The sequence below is a fragment of the Oryzias latipes genome, chromosome 5 (assembly GCF_002234675.1).
Source record: "Oryzias latipes chromosome 5, ASM223467v1".
Lineage (NCBI taxonomy): Eukaryota > Metazoa > Chordata > Actinopteri > Beloniformes > Adrianichthyidae > Oryzias > Oryzias latipes.
The window spans coordinates 11887044-11904931 of record NC_019863.2 but is presented as its reverse complement, the minus strand read 5'-3'; the positions used below and the strand labels follow the sequence as shown (position 1 = coordinate 11904931).

At 40.0% G+C, this 17888-nt stretch overlaps 1 protein-coding gene across 5 annotated transcripts in view; it reads right to left on the bottom strand.

Annotated features, from left to right (window-relative positions):
- The window catches only part of tox2 (TOX high mobility group box family member 2), a 110397-nt gene that overhangs the window by 20408 nt on the left and 72101 nt on the right, over positions 1 to 17888 (bottom strand). For all 5 annotated transcript variants that reach the window (XM_020703201.2, XM_011474913.3, XM_011474912.3 and 2 more), the window contains one exon: positions 14940 to 15215. In XM_020703201.2, the coding sequence (XP_020558860.1) occupies positions 14940 to 15215 (276 nt within the window). The remainder of the gene's footprint in view (positions 1 to 14939; positions 15216 to 17888) is intronic.

The following is a 17888-nucleotide window of genomic DNA, read 5'->3' as shown; positions in this document are numbered from 1 at the left end:
AGGCTTTCCAATTATGTGTAGCACATTGTGTGAGAGATGGAATATCACAAAGCCATTGTTCCTCCTGCTCCTGCTGACCTTACCTTTGAAATGGTTTCACGGACGCTCCGATTGCCTGCACCATTTGATTTAGCTAAGGGGATTTGACCAGCAGCACACAGATGTGAGAAGAGGAGGAGGAGGAGAAGGAGGAGAGCGCCCTGTACACAGCTTCAAGGAGAAACCAGAGCACAGCAGCTTAACTCTGCTATGTCCTTATGATTATTAAACCAGAGTGCCATCTGTTTGGCGATTTAAATAAAGGCAGGTGATTGGTTTGTAGCTTTTATAGCTTCGCCATCATAACAAAGCCGACTTTTGACGAGGCAGAATCATTAGGTGTCCTCCTTGTGTTTCAACTTGTTAGCATCTTCTACTGTAAATCGGCTTTGTCACCTTTTAATGAGGCGCTTCAAGGATCAGGAGTCTACGGTGGCCCTGAAGGGCAAATCAGAGCAACAAAATACTCAATTCAAAAAATATATTAAATATCACAATATTAAAAAGCAGATTAATAATGATATATAAACAAAACCTTTGGAAAAACAACATTTCCAGAATTCAAAATGAAATGTTAAAAAACTAAACACATAAAGAAACAGGAAATGGCCGTTACTATGGGACCAGTGATGGGGCTAGAATATTTTATATAGGGAGGGGGCAATAGAGTTTGAAAGGGTGGCAAATAAGAATAGCAGACTGGATCAAAAATAAACAGTTTTATTATTGTTGTTATTAATGTCAAAACAGACGTTTTGCTTTGATGATTTCCAAATCTTTGTTAATAATAATACTAATACTGACTCAAAATATGAGGGGGCTACGCTTTTTTCTAGGGGGCATTTGCCCCCTCCCCTTCTCCACCCTAGCTCCACCTCTGTACAGCACATCACTAATGAGGTGAGTTTGGAGGTTTGATTGTTTTCAAATGTTTGCATATTTATAAAAGTTTTCTGATTATTCCAGAGCCTATTCAGTATCACTTCATGCCAAAAGACTGGTTAGCCACCTTTTCCATTTCCTTCTTTTGTTTGATTTTTTTTTGTAGCATTTCATTTTGATATCTTAACAACAACAAAAAATACTCTTGCTTTCCAAAATGTTTTTTTTTCTTTCGGAAAAGGTATGTACTTTGGGACATCACTGATTGGCTGGTGATGTTTGTCAATCATTTCAACCAGAAGTCATTTGGTATGAGGCGACTCGGGATATGCTCTGGAATAATCATAAAACTTTAACAAAGATGCACATGTTAACCCTTGTGTTATCTTAGATGACCCCAACCTTACATTGACGTGTTATTCCTACCATGACAAAGGTGGATAAAGGTGGAAAGATTTCATGTAATCCATGGACACCAGTGAAAATAACAAATCATTGAAGAAAAAAGGTTCAGAGCACTGTCTAGTGGGTCTAGATGACCCAACCCCCAACGTTAAAGTGCCTAGGATAGCACAAGGGTTAAAAAATCTCTAACATCAAAAATCTTCATCCAATCAGTGATGTCCGTCATACCTTTTTCGGTTCCTTGTTGTGCTTCGTATTTTTTTCATTTTATTTTGATTCCTAGAAATGACCATTTTTTGGAAACGTTTCACTTTCATTTTGCTTCATTTTTTTTTTCCTTTCTAAAATGTAATGTCATCTGTTTTATGTTTTGTTTTGCCTTATTATATGGTTTTGCATTGTGTGACTTGTTGGTGTGGTTTGCCCTTCAGGGCAACCGTAGGAGTCAGTCCAGCTTTTCTAGACTGACTTTAAACTGTGGATAAAAACTGATAGCTAAGTGCACTTCCAGACACTTTCTCAGTCCCGTTCCTCTCGGCTCCAATTTACCCCTGGGTGATCAATGCCTCTGTGTCTCTCCAGATTTCCCTCCCCAGTGCCTGCTTGACTGGAGCCATCTTGTTTGGAGTGATGGCTCACTCACACAGGTCCTTGGCTGCTATTGTAAAATCAGCCAGCGTTTAATTGAAACAAATGACTATAATAATAGAACATTATCCCTGCAGGCACCCGGCCATGACAGCTTTAATTAGTGGCGCGTTCCAGACTGATCCTTCAAAAGCACAGCAGCCACGCAACAAGGTGCTAAACATGCCTTTAGGTTGGGAACAAACCGCGCTTTTCACAGCCCTCAAAGCCTCTTCTCTATCACCCTGAGGGCAAAGTAGTAACAACTATGCTCCTCAAAGAGCTCTGAGGCATCGCTCCCTCCTCCTCCTCCTCACTCACTCCTTCCCTGTCTCTCTGCGTGTATGTCTTTGGTTGATCAAGCTTCTATTTGCCCAGAAGGGTCATTTACACACTGGAGAGATTTAATAAGGGAATGGATTCATGAATCAAAGGCTGCTTAGACCCAAACGGATCCCTCTGACATCAGACGCACGCTGGATGACAGAGAATGAACACAAACAGTGATGCGAAATCAGACACAAATCACTGATTGTGTTAAATATTATACGAAAAAATTCATTTAAATACGCTCCACTTGTTAATTATAGCAGTAACTTTTAAACTCTTGTTCTTTTTACCTTCATAGAAGTTGCTTCATAACAGCCAGGTCACTTCAGGTACTTCACATCTTACGCACAAAGAAAATATAAAATATTTGACTGCAGCAGAACGCAGAGCTTTTGTAAATCTAAAGACTAAACTAAGAGAAGAATTTGTAAGTTTAAGATATTTGCTACAGTCCAGAGCTGCATGGTGGGGCAGTGGTTGGAGTTCTCAGCTCCAACCTGGTTCAAATCCCAGCTTGGACTTTTCTGTGGGAAGTTTGTGTGTTTTCTCCAGGCTTCCTCCCACAGTCCAGAGACCTGCTTCAGTTATCATTGTGTCTAAATGAACCACAGGTCTGAGTTTGTGGCCCAACCTTCACCCAACAGTAGCTGGTTGGCTCCCGTGGCCCCAAAATGAATTCAGCAAGTTCTGAAGATGGATTAATGGATGGATGCTCAGATCCAAGTAAAGTCTAAAAAAATCGGCATTTCAGTTCAAGCAAAGTTGGAATTCTGTAGTGACATGTCCAAGTCACATCATCTTCTTTTCCTTTAGGCGTTTCCCTTCAGGGGTCGCCACAGCCAATCAACTTCCTCCATCTAACCCTGTCTTCTGCATCCTCTACTCTAACACCAGATACATTCACACTTCCTTCACTGCATCCAGAAAGCTCCTCTTCGGTCTTCCTCCAGACCTCTTGCCTTGCAGGCTGACTCAGCATCCTTCTCGCATATTGGATCTGTTTAAGATCTGAAATCAGATGCCCATCCTGACACAACCCTCTGTGTTTATCCAGGCTGGGGACAGGCACATGGAGACCCGGGCTAGTGGCCCTCTTGTGACTACATTGGCTGGCTAGTCCAAGTCACATCAAAGCTCTTATTTTGTGTCACAAACGGCAACAATAACAGGAAGCTAGTGTTTCTGCATTTTCAAAGTAAAAGCATTTTATTTTTAGACCTCACAGCGATGTCTTGGAGCTAAAAAAATAAGATCATGAATGTTGTTCACAAGTCCTACAGTCTGCTAAAGTCCTTCAAGTCAGGGATTTGCACATAAAAGCAGAGAAACACCTTGGAGAACAGAGTTCTGGTGCAGGACAGCAGTTAACTTCACTATCAACACATCATTTTGTCTGTTTTCTAACTGTCAGACATCCCCATCGATGAAACATTATTAAACTGACTGTAGAAATATTTAACAAGCTGCTGAATTTACTTTGGACCTGAGTGACAAAACCTCTGGAAGTGCAAGGAATCCACCAACCAAAACAAAGCAGGCAACATTCAATCTACAAAGCTATGGTTATTAATAACACACACACACGCTTCTTTTTCCTATGTTGCATATTCTTTTGATAATTCTGGAAGAAAGACCACTACAGGAAGTTCTACTTTTGTAAAACAAACCCCTTCAATTAAACAAACAAAATCAGGAATACAGGACAATTGAACTTTATTTTGAGTTTCCGGCTCGAATGAAAACTCCACCACTGATGACTGATTCTAACTGGACATGGAGAATTCTAAATACCTCCTGCATTTCAGAATAAAAGTCAACCTAGGTGCACAAACAGGAACACAGATTCACAAAGTCCACTTGCTTTTTTCTCTTTCCAAGACTAGATTAAGGTGAACATCTAGCAGGGAGGGGGGATTCAGAACAAATATAATGAAAAGTAATAAAGTAGGTAAAAAATGAATTATTGTGAACATAACACAGCTCTATGATCAGAAACACAGATTTTTTTTTCCAGCTTTGATTGAGTTGACCCCCCCCCCCCCCCCCTTTACAATCTTCCTCACAGTCAATCTGCTTCAGCAAAAAGGCAGATGTTGATTTGCAGATAGTAATGTCATGATGTCCCCCTCGGCACCGTCCTCCATGTTCCTCATTACTGATAATGTTAGATGGAGTCTCCTTTGCTTTTATTACCCCCTTCTATTTTCTGTTCTTTTTCTTCTTTCTTGTCCTTTTTTACCCCCCCCCCCCCACCACACCCCGCTTCATCTTGTTCTACCTCACCCTCTCCTTCTTCTCCCCCCTTTTTCTTGCTGCCTCTCAGCCCGGGCGTGTCTCTGAGCTCACCTCACAAAGCGCAGCTTCAGAGAATCAGAGCCTTGCATGACATGACATGCAGGAGACGGTTGTGAGGAGCGGCGAGGACACACACTCCTGACAGCAGAAGGCACTGCTTCTCCGCTGCCACTAATGAGACTCCTGACTGCTGTGTCAGACACACTGTTTTGTGTGTGCGTGCGTGTGCACAACAACTGCTACAACGGAAGATGCATGAGTAATGAACACAAAAGTCATGCAAACGTGTTTGAAAAGAAACCCACCCTGATGAAAACTGTGTTTTCTGTGTTTTTAACATGTTCTTGTGGCATTTTTCCCCATGATTGCATTTCTGAGTATTTCTATATGAAAAAATGCTGCTGAACAAAGCTTGTAGGTTTGACGTAGAAACTACAATCGCCGGTCCACAAGCTCCCTGCTCCACTCCATTCTGATGCATCCACTTGCAGTCAAAAAGATCCTTATGGCTTTGTTTTCCTCGTCTGAGTTTGCATCTGTCTCAAAACTGGATGGCTTGGATAGCTCCAATATTGCTCGCCATTTTTGTTGTTAGGTTGGGGTAGTGAAGGTCTGCAAACTAGCAGGAGAGAAGGGACACAGAAGAATGACGGGAAGTGGGGCCGGGCTTACTCCACACTAACAGTCCCACCCACAACTCAAAGGCAAATTTTGAATGTCGCTCTGCAAAAACTATGTCCTAGAAAACTACACAGGTTTTATGATTTTTGATTAACAACTTAATGATAAAAAACGATTTGAAAATAGATCAAAAGATGATTAGAGTGGGACTTTAAGTATGTGTCATGTAATGAAGGCCATGCCACAATAGTATGGTTGTAAAATGAGTATTTATTAAAGCGGAATTTTGTCTAAAACATTATATTTCATTTAGTGTGAGTTGAGAAAAATGGCAAAGTAAAAACAGAACCCGAATAATCTTTAATAGGTTTTCAGAATTTTTTAAAACGTCTGTTTATTCCAGGAAAGTGATGTAAACTCTACGATCTACATTTGGAAGGAGGCTGTTGTGCTTTGGATAGAACACAAAACAAAAACAAATAGAGTGTCTTTAAAGCCAATTTGAAAGCAAATCTGAATCTGAAAATGAAGTAACAATGAAGAAACTATGACATCACCTAACAGTTTTTGATGACAAAAAGGAGGGCCACCTCCCCCTCCCATGTGCTTTTTTTAATCACCCTGAATGAAGTCGCTCTTGTGCACATCAACGCTGCGTTTATGCTGGCTGGTGGCACGGTGGGGGGGCATCCCAGAGAGAGATGACTTGGCTCTCCACAGCCGCCATGGCTGAATATTCCTGGCGGTGAAAGCAGAATGACACGGTGCACGGTGCAATATGCCATGATAAATCTCAGCGGGAGCACGTGGCTAAGTGTAATATGAAATCCCTTATCTTTGTATCTGCTTCATAACGCTGGCTATCTGCTGCAGCTGAGTCTGCGTTTGTTTCTCGGGCTTCTGTCTTTTGCTTGAACGCCGCGGTTGATCACATCTGAGTGGAGGAAGATGACAACATGCATGTGTGATAACTCCAAACTCAGTTTGTTTTTTGTGGATGTGGGGTGTGATAAATAACCGGAATTGAGCACTGTCACAGTACCAGATCTTCAATTACCTGTGATTGCAGCGATAGGATGCATTATTAGAAGGGGGGGGGGGTGCATTTTCTTCTGCAAAAGCTGCTCGTACAAAGCAAGTTTTTATTACACCTGCAGCACAAATATAATGCAATTTATAATGCAAAAGGTTTGGGAGGGTGGGCGTTGTTTAACACTACCTTTTTAGAATTTCAGATTTAAAAAAAGGCAGCATCTTATCCTCCAAACAAACCCAATCCTGTAGGTTAATTGACTTTATCAGGGTGGAGAAAACAGATGAGCTGCCATTCCGATCTGCAATAAAAATCCCTCTTAAAACGGTGAAATTGGAAAATAACCTATACTTCTTTTAAGATATTTCATAATATACAACTACAGTTTCATATCACATTGCCAGAGAAATAAGGCACTTTCTCCCGGGAGATGAGAAAAGAATTGAATTTTTCCTTATCGGTCATCTATTTTTCCACAGAATGCTATTACTTGCTCCCTGCCGTTGCTAAGCAACAGCAAATATTAATAGGACCTTTTATTAGCTAGGCTTTACCAGTGAAGTACTAAAATGAGGAAGTGGAAAACACGAATGTGTTACATAAATCTTTGAACCTTTCATGGCTTGCACAAGTCTGTGTTTGTCCAGTGATTTATGGCTCTGATGGTTCGTTTATGGGCGAGGGGAGGTGGGAAGTATCAAAAAGGCGCATTAGCTTAAAGGACAGTTTGAAAATAAAAATAAAATATCCCTCAAAAAAAGAAAAGGAGAAGAATAACCATCGCTTTTCTCGTAGAATTTCAGAGGCCATCAAGCAAGCAAGTGATTTTGTTGCACTGGAGGCATTGATCAAGTCCAAATCATCCGCACCTCATATAAGTAATATAAGTCCCATTCCATCTGTGGGCTTGTTGAACTGTGGTGAAAAGAGACAGACATTCCATCATTTTCTGCGGAGGCTCTAATCCCCTTAAAAATGACTGAAAATGAAGGTCTTTCAAAGGAGAAATGGGTTTTCTTCATCTGAATGAATAAGCCTCAAAGAGCAGAGTCCAGAAAGCAAAAAGGTAGGACAGCTTTAAAGTTCAGATTGGGAAAAAGGATGTAAACAAGTTTAATTGTGAGACTTTTATCAAACAGACTGCTTGATAAACCCCCCCCCCCCCCCCCAAACCCCCACCCCCAGCAGCGTCATTTGATCTCTGATGCACCTTATTCCAAAAACCATGCAGGCTGAGATAATACATTTATTGGGACCCTTCCATCAGGGACGGAGAAAACATTAAAACACACCTCTGCTCCCTTATCATTAATTCATCCCAGCTTGTCTGTGACAAGTTCAGTTGACACTGCAGCTCATATTTCATTCACAAAGGCTCGCCGAGCGAGCACCTGCCAGGAGCACTTAATACCTTGTGAGGAAAAATGAAGCAGGAGAGAAAAACATAGGCTTCAATCCAACTCAACATGACAATCTGGGTGGTATTATTACTCCATGATTAACCTCAACCACTGAGCTTAAGGAGCCTGCGAGGGAATTCTTACACTGAAATGTTATGACAAAAGAAATTAAAAGAAAGAGTTTCAATCCGCGCGTAGCGAGCGACTCTTTAGGGCGGAGCCTCCTGCCGCTGACCCTGCTCCTGGCAGATTCAGGTCTTGTGTTCTTGAAAACTGAAGATGAGATAATACCTGGTTGTCTGGCTCTCCTGCGTGGCATCCTCCTGCTGATTATGCATTCATCGTCTCTTACATATTCAAAACATCACACTCGAACCGGCTCAATGACAGATAATATTGCATAGCTTTGCAAGTGCAAAAAAAAAAAAAAAACACACAACAAAAACCAAAAACAACTACATTTTATTCTACTTGCAAACACCTGTCATTTAAATGTGAGACATCTGTATATAAAATATAAACATTTTTTCTGTCAAACACTTCCTGGCTGTGTAGACTTATCCTGCCTGTAATTAAACCATTTCTTTCTTTCTGCATAAATGACGGTGGAACGGACGACAATGAGGCCACTTTACTCACAGAAATGATTCACTCGCCGTGGCAAAGATGTGTATCTTTCCATGCTGCATTGATAAGATCAATGCAACCTGAGCGGGGCTATTAAGTGTCTAATGTGTTTTGGAACCTGTAGATGCTACGACAGCAGGGGCATTAAGAAAGAGAGACCCTGCCAAGAGCGCCAGGGCATCAGAGAGGACCGACTCTCTGAAAGATATCAGGTTTGTCCAGAAGGGGCTGCAGAGCACAATGCAATAACCATCAGGCCAGGAAAAGGAGGAAGGGAAAAATGGCTTCTCACAGAATTAATGAAATTGAGTTTTGTGTTTTCAAAAAAAAGAAAGAAATAAAAGGCCGGTCCATCAAACTACCTGGTGACACAGCTCATTTCTTTGGTGCGTTTTATTTATTAATTTATTTTTTAACAGGCACACCGAATTTTAGATCATTTCAGTAACTATGTAACTAAAAACAAACATGTATTGATATTTTCTGACTCATATTTTTGCCAACACTATAGCATCAACTCAAAACTTTCTTCCATTCCACTTTAATTAACTACTTCTTATCCAACTTTGTATTTAGCAATTTCCAAATCACCCCCAGGATCTTTTTCCTTCCATGCCTTTGGCAGCAAAACAATTATTTCAGCACATATGAGATGACATGTAAGCTGACACGATGCCTCTGCGAGAGGCCCAGCGCTGGCTTGCATTTATCTTCTGGATCTTTTCTGTTATGGAGTGATGACATAGTTTCTGTGATGATTGTGGGGCTTTTAACGTAGGGGTCGTAGGGAGACGGAGGGCAGTTGTTTTTAGGCTGGGTAGTGGGATTCTGTTGGATTACCATCTCCATGCCAGACAAGAACAATCAAACACAAAATGAGCTACAGCTCTCGGATTTCCAATGTGACACGAATCACCAGAATAGGCAACATCATTTCTGAGCGCTGGTTAATGACTTCTTTGCTAAATAAAAGTTTCTTGTGTATTTGCTGTAATTGATGTTGTCCATCAGTTTGCTGCCAACACGGACTTCTGTTCTTAAAAGCCCAGAAAAACTGACTTTTCTAGAAAGTATCATTGGACCTACCATATTTTCCGCGCCATAAGGTGCACTAAAGCCCTACTTAAAAAGAAAAAACCAAGAGTGCATCTAATGCAACGATTCATTCTGGTTGTGCTTACAGATGCCAAAGTGAGAGGTACATGGTGCTCTGTCAAAATGTGACGTAGTGGTGTCAGAATATGTTTTTTAAATACGTCACTAACAAGGCTGAGAGTTAGCATAGTCACAGTAACGTTTGTGTTTGTGGCATAAGTCTGTTTCTTTTACATGTTGGGAGTTACAGTATTGCCGATGTGTTTATGCGACGTGTGTGTTACTAGGAAGGTTGAAAGTTAGCGTAGTCACAGTAATGTTAGCATCGTTGGTATGTTTTGTTTTTTTTATGTGTTGCAAACAAGGTTGTGAGTTACATAAAGGTCAATGTAAAACGAAGTACGCATTATCGGAAATTAACACACGCCGGAAGCCTGAACCGTCCGTTGCGATGCATGCGTTAATTCTGATAATGCACACTTCGAAGGCCATTAACATGCTTATTCCATGGTTACTTACAAAATAAATAAATATTCAACCAGTTTTTAGTCCTATATCTTGTTTTTTTTCTGGTTTGGATCACTTTTTTTACAAAAAGTGGATTATTTGTTACGTGGTGCGGCGACGCTCTGACCGAATGCAGCAGCAAAAGAAAGCGATATATATGCTGATCTTTCCGATGGGTATTAGGCATCAGCTCAGGCAGAAAGTTCACCTCTTACCGCTTGTTTTTGTCCAGATGATGAAGCTAAAGTTTGTTTTAAAGACGCCAGCGCAGCGATATAAAACATTTAAGCTAGGTGACCGGAACTTATTTTTTAGGCGTGCATTATCGCTTTTTAATGCACACCCAGGAGCCAATCAGAATCGAGAATTCACCCGGACAATGGTATAAAGTATTGTGAATACGCTAACACGACAAACATGTCAGACTTTGTTGCATGTTATTGACAAGTTTGAGAGTCAGCGTAGTCACAGTAGGTCTATTTAACCAATATTAGTATGTTTTTCATGTGTCCTAAACAAATTTGTGAGCTACAGGTATTGCGAACATCCCAATGCGGCTAACATGTAGTGTGACAAACGAGGTCTGAAGTTACTGTGAACGCAGTTGAAGTCTGACTGACTGACAGACTTATTTCAGACTCTTTTGTCTCACTGAACGCGCCATTTAGTCCAGTGCGGCCTATAGAAAACACTAGTTCAAATACAGATCATTAATTGACGGTGCTACCCATAGTGTGAGAAATATAGTATTTATGCTAACTTTATTATCAAACCTAGTTAAAAGATAAATACAAATTGTAGATAACAAGTACCTCTCTTAATGATCATTTCAGCTGATTTTCAAAATCAGAATCAAAATCAAAGGTACTTTAATGATCCCACACGTGGGAAATTTGTTTGTTACCGTAGCAAGTAAAGATAAGAGACTAAAGACTATTAAAGACTATTTACAAACAGGTAACAATGTGAAAAAGTGTGCAAAAATGTGCAAAAGTCATCTGTTACACTGTGAATTATTGTACAGTGTTATTGTTGTGTTTTCACATTTAACCTTTTTTTTCTGCTGATTTGTGTCTTTAAGTCAACTTTATCTTCTCAATAATAAAATAAAGGCAGCCTTTGGATTGAAACTGATATTTCCTGTTTCCCTGACAGTGCCTTGACCTGTAACAATGTTTGCACGATATGCATTTTTGAAAGCTTTTACATCTTTAACAAAATGTTTTTGTACAGTTGTAACAAAGAGGGAGGAAGCATAACAACATGAGCCGCGACCCTGCCGGATCACGTGATCCTACCAGTTTAGCCGTTCCGAATCCACTCACAGATGTGTATCTAAACTCGGCACAACAAACACGCCTCATCCATTTTGTTTAACAGCTGCCTGACTATGATCAACCTTTGCCGTAGCGCCGCTCAAGTCTGAATCCTCTCCGTTATATAACCGACCTATTTATTTTATGTTTATAGTGTTGCACCTGCATTGGATTACTTGCAAATGTCCTCGTGGTTGAATCCGACGGGGGGACGCGTTTAAGGCGTTTGTGGAAGAAGAATGGCCTCCTTTCACTGGACTTAATAATTTCTAAAATGTGGAATTGTGAAAAAGCAGGAGCAAGTAAAGAAAAATGGAGGCATGTGATGAGTTTGAAAAAGAGTTACCTTTTTTCTCTTTACAATTTTTCTCTCTCTCCCTGTTGCCCCCCTCCCTCCCACACCACTCTATCGCACTCTTTTCATTGCCCAGCTCACGTATTGAATCTGCCTGATGAAAACAGATCTCACTGCAGCACCACAATAGAATGGCTGATGCAGGAAAGATGAACCCTAATGGATTTTTTTTTTCTCACTGTGCTCAAGATTGAATATAAGGCCTGACCTCCAGATGTAGTGGATCCATTTCAACAGCGGAGATATTGTTTATAGTGAAGACAGAGAAATACATATACACACTTGGACACGCACATACGCAAGAATGTTAACACGTGCAGCCTTGTGCAGAGTCGCCTTTTAAGAGAGCCTTAAATTAGAACCAACTCCTACTATTTATCCACCCATGTCAAGTGAGGAATTCATAATGATACCATCTCATGTTTGAACTGCAGAGTTTGCTTAATTACTCTGCTCAACAGACTGTGTCAAGGTGAGGCACCCATTTAATAGACACTCAGTTCTCAGCAGAAATTGAACCTCAGCTATGGTTTGGTCGTTTTGTCGAGGAAATTATTTGATTTAGAGCGTTTGCTTTATAAGAGCAATTGGAATGAGAGTAAGGAGTTTGAAAAACGAAGAAAAAGTTAACTTGAAAAATAATATTGATCGCAGATGACGGGAAAAAAATGGAAAAAGGTGGCTACAACTTTAAAGTCACACTCTGATCAGTGGTTTTTAATTCGGATTATGCTGGTTTTTTTAGCCAAAATGTAAAAAAAAAAAGCTGTCGTTAGTAGGTAATAGTTTCTGCAGAGCGGCAGAAGTTAATTGGAAGTTGTGGGCAGTAGTGACCCTCCCTTCATTTCCCATGATCCCTTTGTTTATACTCTCTCCTGCTAGCTTACGGTGCAACAAAAATGGCGAGCAATAATGGAGCTATCCAGCCGTACAGTTTTGGACCAGATTCCAGCTCAAACGAGGAAAACAAAGACATTACTGGATCTATTTTTCTACAAGTAGATGCATGGGAATGGAGTGGAGCATGGAGCTTGTGACACCCCCCGAATGTAGATTTTACATAACAACTACAAGCTTTTTCCAACTGCATTTTTTCATCTCCTCATGATTCACACCAATTTGGATAAAGAAGCATTCATAAATGCAATTTTAAGCCCAACTTTCTTTACATATTTCCTCCTTTAAGAGAAAAATGCTACAAGAACATGTCAAAATCAACAAAAACAAGATTTTCATCTGAGTGGATTTTGAAATATATTTCTAAAAAGCCTCATCTTGATGAAGCTCATCGCACAGCCTCTTAGAAAAGAAACCTTCCTTTGCGTTTTTCCCAAAAATAAATAAATAAAAAAGCCCTCACCAAAGAACAGGGTTCATGGAAACAGCAACAGCAGTTTACTGCCGCTTGCATGTTTTAAATCCATGTTCAGTGCGTGGAAGCTGAACACCTCGAACCTCATGCATTTTTATCACACAGCCAGCTGAATTCAATCTATTAAAAGCAGAGTGTGACTCTCTGAAGCAGAAACAAACACACTGGCTGTGGAGAGAAAGGCTGGCCAATCAAGCACTGTCTCCACAGTAAAGGTCATGACCAAACTGTGAAATGAATATGAAGATAAATGACACATGAATCCAATACATCAGGGGAATATTGTTCCATTCTATATAATGCAAGGCGTGTTTAGATTTCAGATCCTTATCCGGACTGATTCCAGCAACACAAGCATTGACTGTTGTTTCCCCTTACCTCTTCTGTTTGTGATGCAGGTTTGACTGTGCTTGACCTTAACATGCATCACTATTTCTTTTAATGTAAAGCGAATAATGTAAATAACATACTCCATATTTTAGCATGCATAAACAGTATTATTTATTAATAAAAAACAATAAAGCTCAACGAAAACAAAACAAAACATTACAGCGTTACCCTAAAAGTGTAGCCTTCAGACTATTTCTGGAGCTGTTTCTGATATCTAGTCATTTATGGCAGTTTGAGGTTCCTGACCATCAAACCCCTAAAAACAAAGGAATGTTGTTTATGTTTACTTTGTTTACCATTTGTGTTCTGTCATTGCAGTCTTGGAGCTGCAGTCACACAAAACATAGAGACACGTGTTTAGATCTCAGAGGACCTGAGAGTGACAGTTATATGAAAAAAAAATAATTATTCTAATTAAAGAAAAATCTCTGTACTCCATGTTTATCTGTTTATTTTTGGATATATCAGAGACAGCCTGTACAATCTGCTTTTGACCTGCTATTAAGATGCTAATGTGTAAAAAAAAATGGTTTCTGTTCAGATTTGAAACCCTAATCAGCACATATTCATGTTTGGAGACCTGACATGTCGACTGATGCTTAATGTTAGAGCAGATTTGTTGCTGATTACCTTTTTTTTTGGAGCTGCTACAAAATAATAATTGACTCCTCCCCCCAGCCCAGCTTCTAATCTAAATTTTTGCTTAAAAGGTTGGACTACAAACGTTGAATCTTTAGAAACTAAAAGGGCCCCTGTTTCTAGAGTAATGGTCTTTTATTAAGTAAAATTGAGAAGGTGTTTTTAATAGCAAAATAATGTGTTTTGAGTGTTGCAACGCATCCAGAGTTCAAACATTTAGACTTTGGCGAAGTTGACACATTGCGTCAACCAATCAGGGACTCAGCTTTGGGTTTTTTTCAGTGGCTCAATCAGTGGGTAGAATATAAATTCAACATGGCTGATGGATACGAAGGCTCATGTCTTGAACTACCATCCATTTTCTCAACCCACTGCTTCCCTTGTGGGGGTGTGTGGTTGCCGGAGCCTCTCCCAGCTACTGTTTGGTCGAAGGTGATCAAACTGGGTCACAGAGGCACAGAAGTAGATGCTCCTGCAGCGGGAGTGAAGCCCACCGTACCGGGACAGACTGAAGGATTTCATTCACCCAGACATGTAGACGTGAATGTTTTTGTAGAGCTTTTTACAAGAAACAAAGCTGATCTCTCTACATCATCCGTGTCTGCCATGCATTTGAATGAGATAAACACAGAGGCCGCTCCATGTAGCAATCGGGCTACAAACGTTTGGCAGTAGCTCCGCCCCCACATGCGTCTGGGGCGTCAACTCATGGAAACATTTTTGGACAGGCAATTTGACGTGCAAATCCCGTTCAGTGTGAACATAGCATTAGTTTAAAACAAAACATGTCGTCTTAGTGACTAAAGTTTTTTTCTTACATTTGTCTTGCCCCATTGGCAGATTTTTTTTTTTTTCCCATTTGAAGAAAATCTTCCAATAGAGTCAGAATTTGTGCCTTCTTTCTACGGGGCCTAAGTCGTTTCTGCAGAAATCCTCCAAATCTTCTTGTTTCATGCTATGGTTTGAAGCGCTCATGTGATGCACCGGCCCAGACAGTTCCACTCACCGAGGGCATTTGGCTGGAGACAAGGTGGTTGTCCTGCGCCAGCATGTTGGACATCATGAGTGTGGGCAGCTCTGGGTAGGAATAAGGGTTTATGAGCCCGTTGTGCTGCAGCGAATGGCAGAGGTAGCCTGCGGAGTCGTGCTCCATCAGGTGCAGAAGAGGAGGTTCGGGGTGGTTGGGGGGAGTGATGGGTGGTATCTCATAGTCTTCATCCCCGGCTCCACTTCCACTGGAGGCACCGCCTCCTCCACCGCCACCCGTCTGACCCGTGTAGCTCTGAGTAAAAGTAACAGACAAAACATGAAAAGCAATGACAAAAATCCTATTTAACAAGATGAAAGAAGAGGGAATTAGGGTCATTCATTCGCTGCTGTAATGTGTTACAAATGAAAGTCCACCTAGTTGATGTGAACATTTGATTTCCGTCATTTTCCAAACATATTGAAACCAAAAAAAGTCAAAACTATCCATAGTATGATTTTAAAGAAATCTAAATCTAATCTCGAGCACAAACTGATCACCTGGAAGTGGGAGAAACCTCAATGTCATGTGGAACAGTCAATGCAATGGTAATCTGTAGGGGGACTATCCATTGACAAAGAAAAGAGGGAAAAAGAGATTTAATTTAAGGACCTATAAGGGACAGTAGCATTATTTAACAAACACTTTGCATGGTGGCGGGTTGGTGTTAGTTTGGGCTTTTTTTCAAGTTTGAGTCTCATTGGTAAATTATTTTTGAAGGTGGTTTGTGAAAAAAAAGGACAGATCGGAACCAGGCAGCCAAAGACAGATGACGACGATAATCCAAATGTTGTAGTTAGAAATGTAAAAAACTGCAAACATTTCTAAATTGTCTTTTTTTTGTTTTTTGGTTTTTAATAAATATGTTTTGGCCCCATTTCTACTTTGTCTTTAATTGAATTGATATATTTTCCTAACTGCATGACTTGCAGTTATAATTCTGCACATTATTTTGAAATTTGCCAAAAAAATTACAACTTGAAAATAAAATGTCAAATTAAATATATTGCAGTTTTAACGCAACAATTGTAAATATTTTAATCTTTTTATTTTTTTTACCATCATATTTTATATAAAAAAGCTCTCAGTTCTGCCGTTCATATCTTTCAGTATTTAATCCCATCGTACATGTGGACCGTGACAATTAGGCCTGCTCAATAAATCACAAATTTATCGTTATCATGATGTCAAGCTGTGCCATATGCATATCGCAAAATGTTTAAATACTTAACTTAAATGTGGTAAAACCATCTTCTGGCAGCTTGAAGCATTTTACCAATCAAATCAATCCCTTTATGCATTTGACCAATCAGGCGGAGCCCTTTTATGTTAGATGCTCACCTCCTACGTAGATGAGGGTCATCTGGAGTATAAATTAAGCTGTTGACGCTTATTTAAATTAAAATGCTGCAGTGAAATGGAAATTATGCTTTTTGGTTGTTTTGCTATTTGTGCATGTATCGAAAGTTATGTCGTCATCGCATTATTGATCACTGATATTGCAAATCGCGAGTTTTTCCTCATATTATGCAGCCCTAGTGACAACAAAAACTGATTTTATTCTATATCTATCAATCACAAAAAGTCCACTTTACAGAGCTGGGAATAATAGGATATTTACATGTTCTGTGTAAATTGGCACTAACACCACAAGTCCAATCAGATTAGAGTTGTGGAGCCAGAAGAAAGGAGAAATAGCAGGGAAATTCAACTGGGAATGAAAAGCAATTTTTTTTTGAGACGATTCAACTTGACTCGCATTGTAATGACTGAGTCAAATTAATCATCACAAATAATATTTTGGTGTCAGCCATTCAAGGGTTTTTTAATAGAATTTTTATGATTCATGTCTAGCAGTATACATCAAACAGTCAGTTCTGCAACATTTCTGAAATCAATTCAATATCGTCTTTGTGTAGGCTGTCATCCTCGGCAGCAGAGTGGTCATTTATCTCTCAAACAGATACTTTTAGAAAATAAGGGGCATGAGGAGATGGAGGAGAGGAGAAAGGATTCAGGAGTATGTATTCTTTTCCTTCTATCGCTCAATTCTGTTTTGCCAAAAAAAGGCAAACACGTTTTTTTTTGTTTTTTTTTTAACTATAAAAAGAAAATCCCGTCTGACAAAAGAATGCGTTCTCCTTGGAAATTAAAATCCCATCTTAATGCAAACAAACTTTAATAAACTTCAGAAATAATTAACAAAAGCTCATTTACTGTCTAACGTTGATGTTTGTTCATTTTGAAGTGCCTCAAATACTTTGTGCTTGGCTAGGCTTTTGTTTCCATTTATATCACTCTGAAACAGACTCTCGTTTGGTTTCCACCTTCAAGCAGAATTTAAATGCATCCAGAAAAATTCTACAGAGTGAGGAACCAATTTAAATGGGAAAATCTCAATTATATATTTCATGGTCATAAAAAAAAATCGAGCCAGACAACCAGCATGGAAGGTATGCCCAAAAGAAAAAGAAAAAGTAAGATTAAAACTGATCTGGCTCCCTCATTTTGTCTTCCTCTGTCCTAAAATAACCCTGAAGCAAGTTGATATTAATTCTCTGCATTGTCCTTTGAAGACAGATGTTTTCCTAAACCTGTGGGGATGGTGTTATTGTGAGGTCTAATGGACGAGAAAACGAACATTTCCTGAGATTCAATTCCCCTCATAATTGTTGGAAGGAAACGAAATTGTCTGCTGTAAACACTGGTGCCATTGTGCCAAGTGAGTTGTCGTCCCTTTGAGCCACCTCGGCGTGCCGGAGATCGCCGGGTAATCTAGGGATGCCTAATCACTAAGAGGCGTGTTCATCCATCAGCTGGTTTTTCACGGTGTATCAAAGAACATCGAAGTGACATGAGACATTTTTCCTGCTTGGCTGCATTTGGTCGTGGAAGGGGGAGGGGGGGGACGAGGACTGAAGAAGTGTC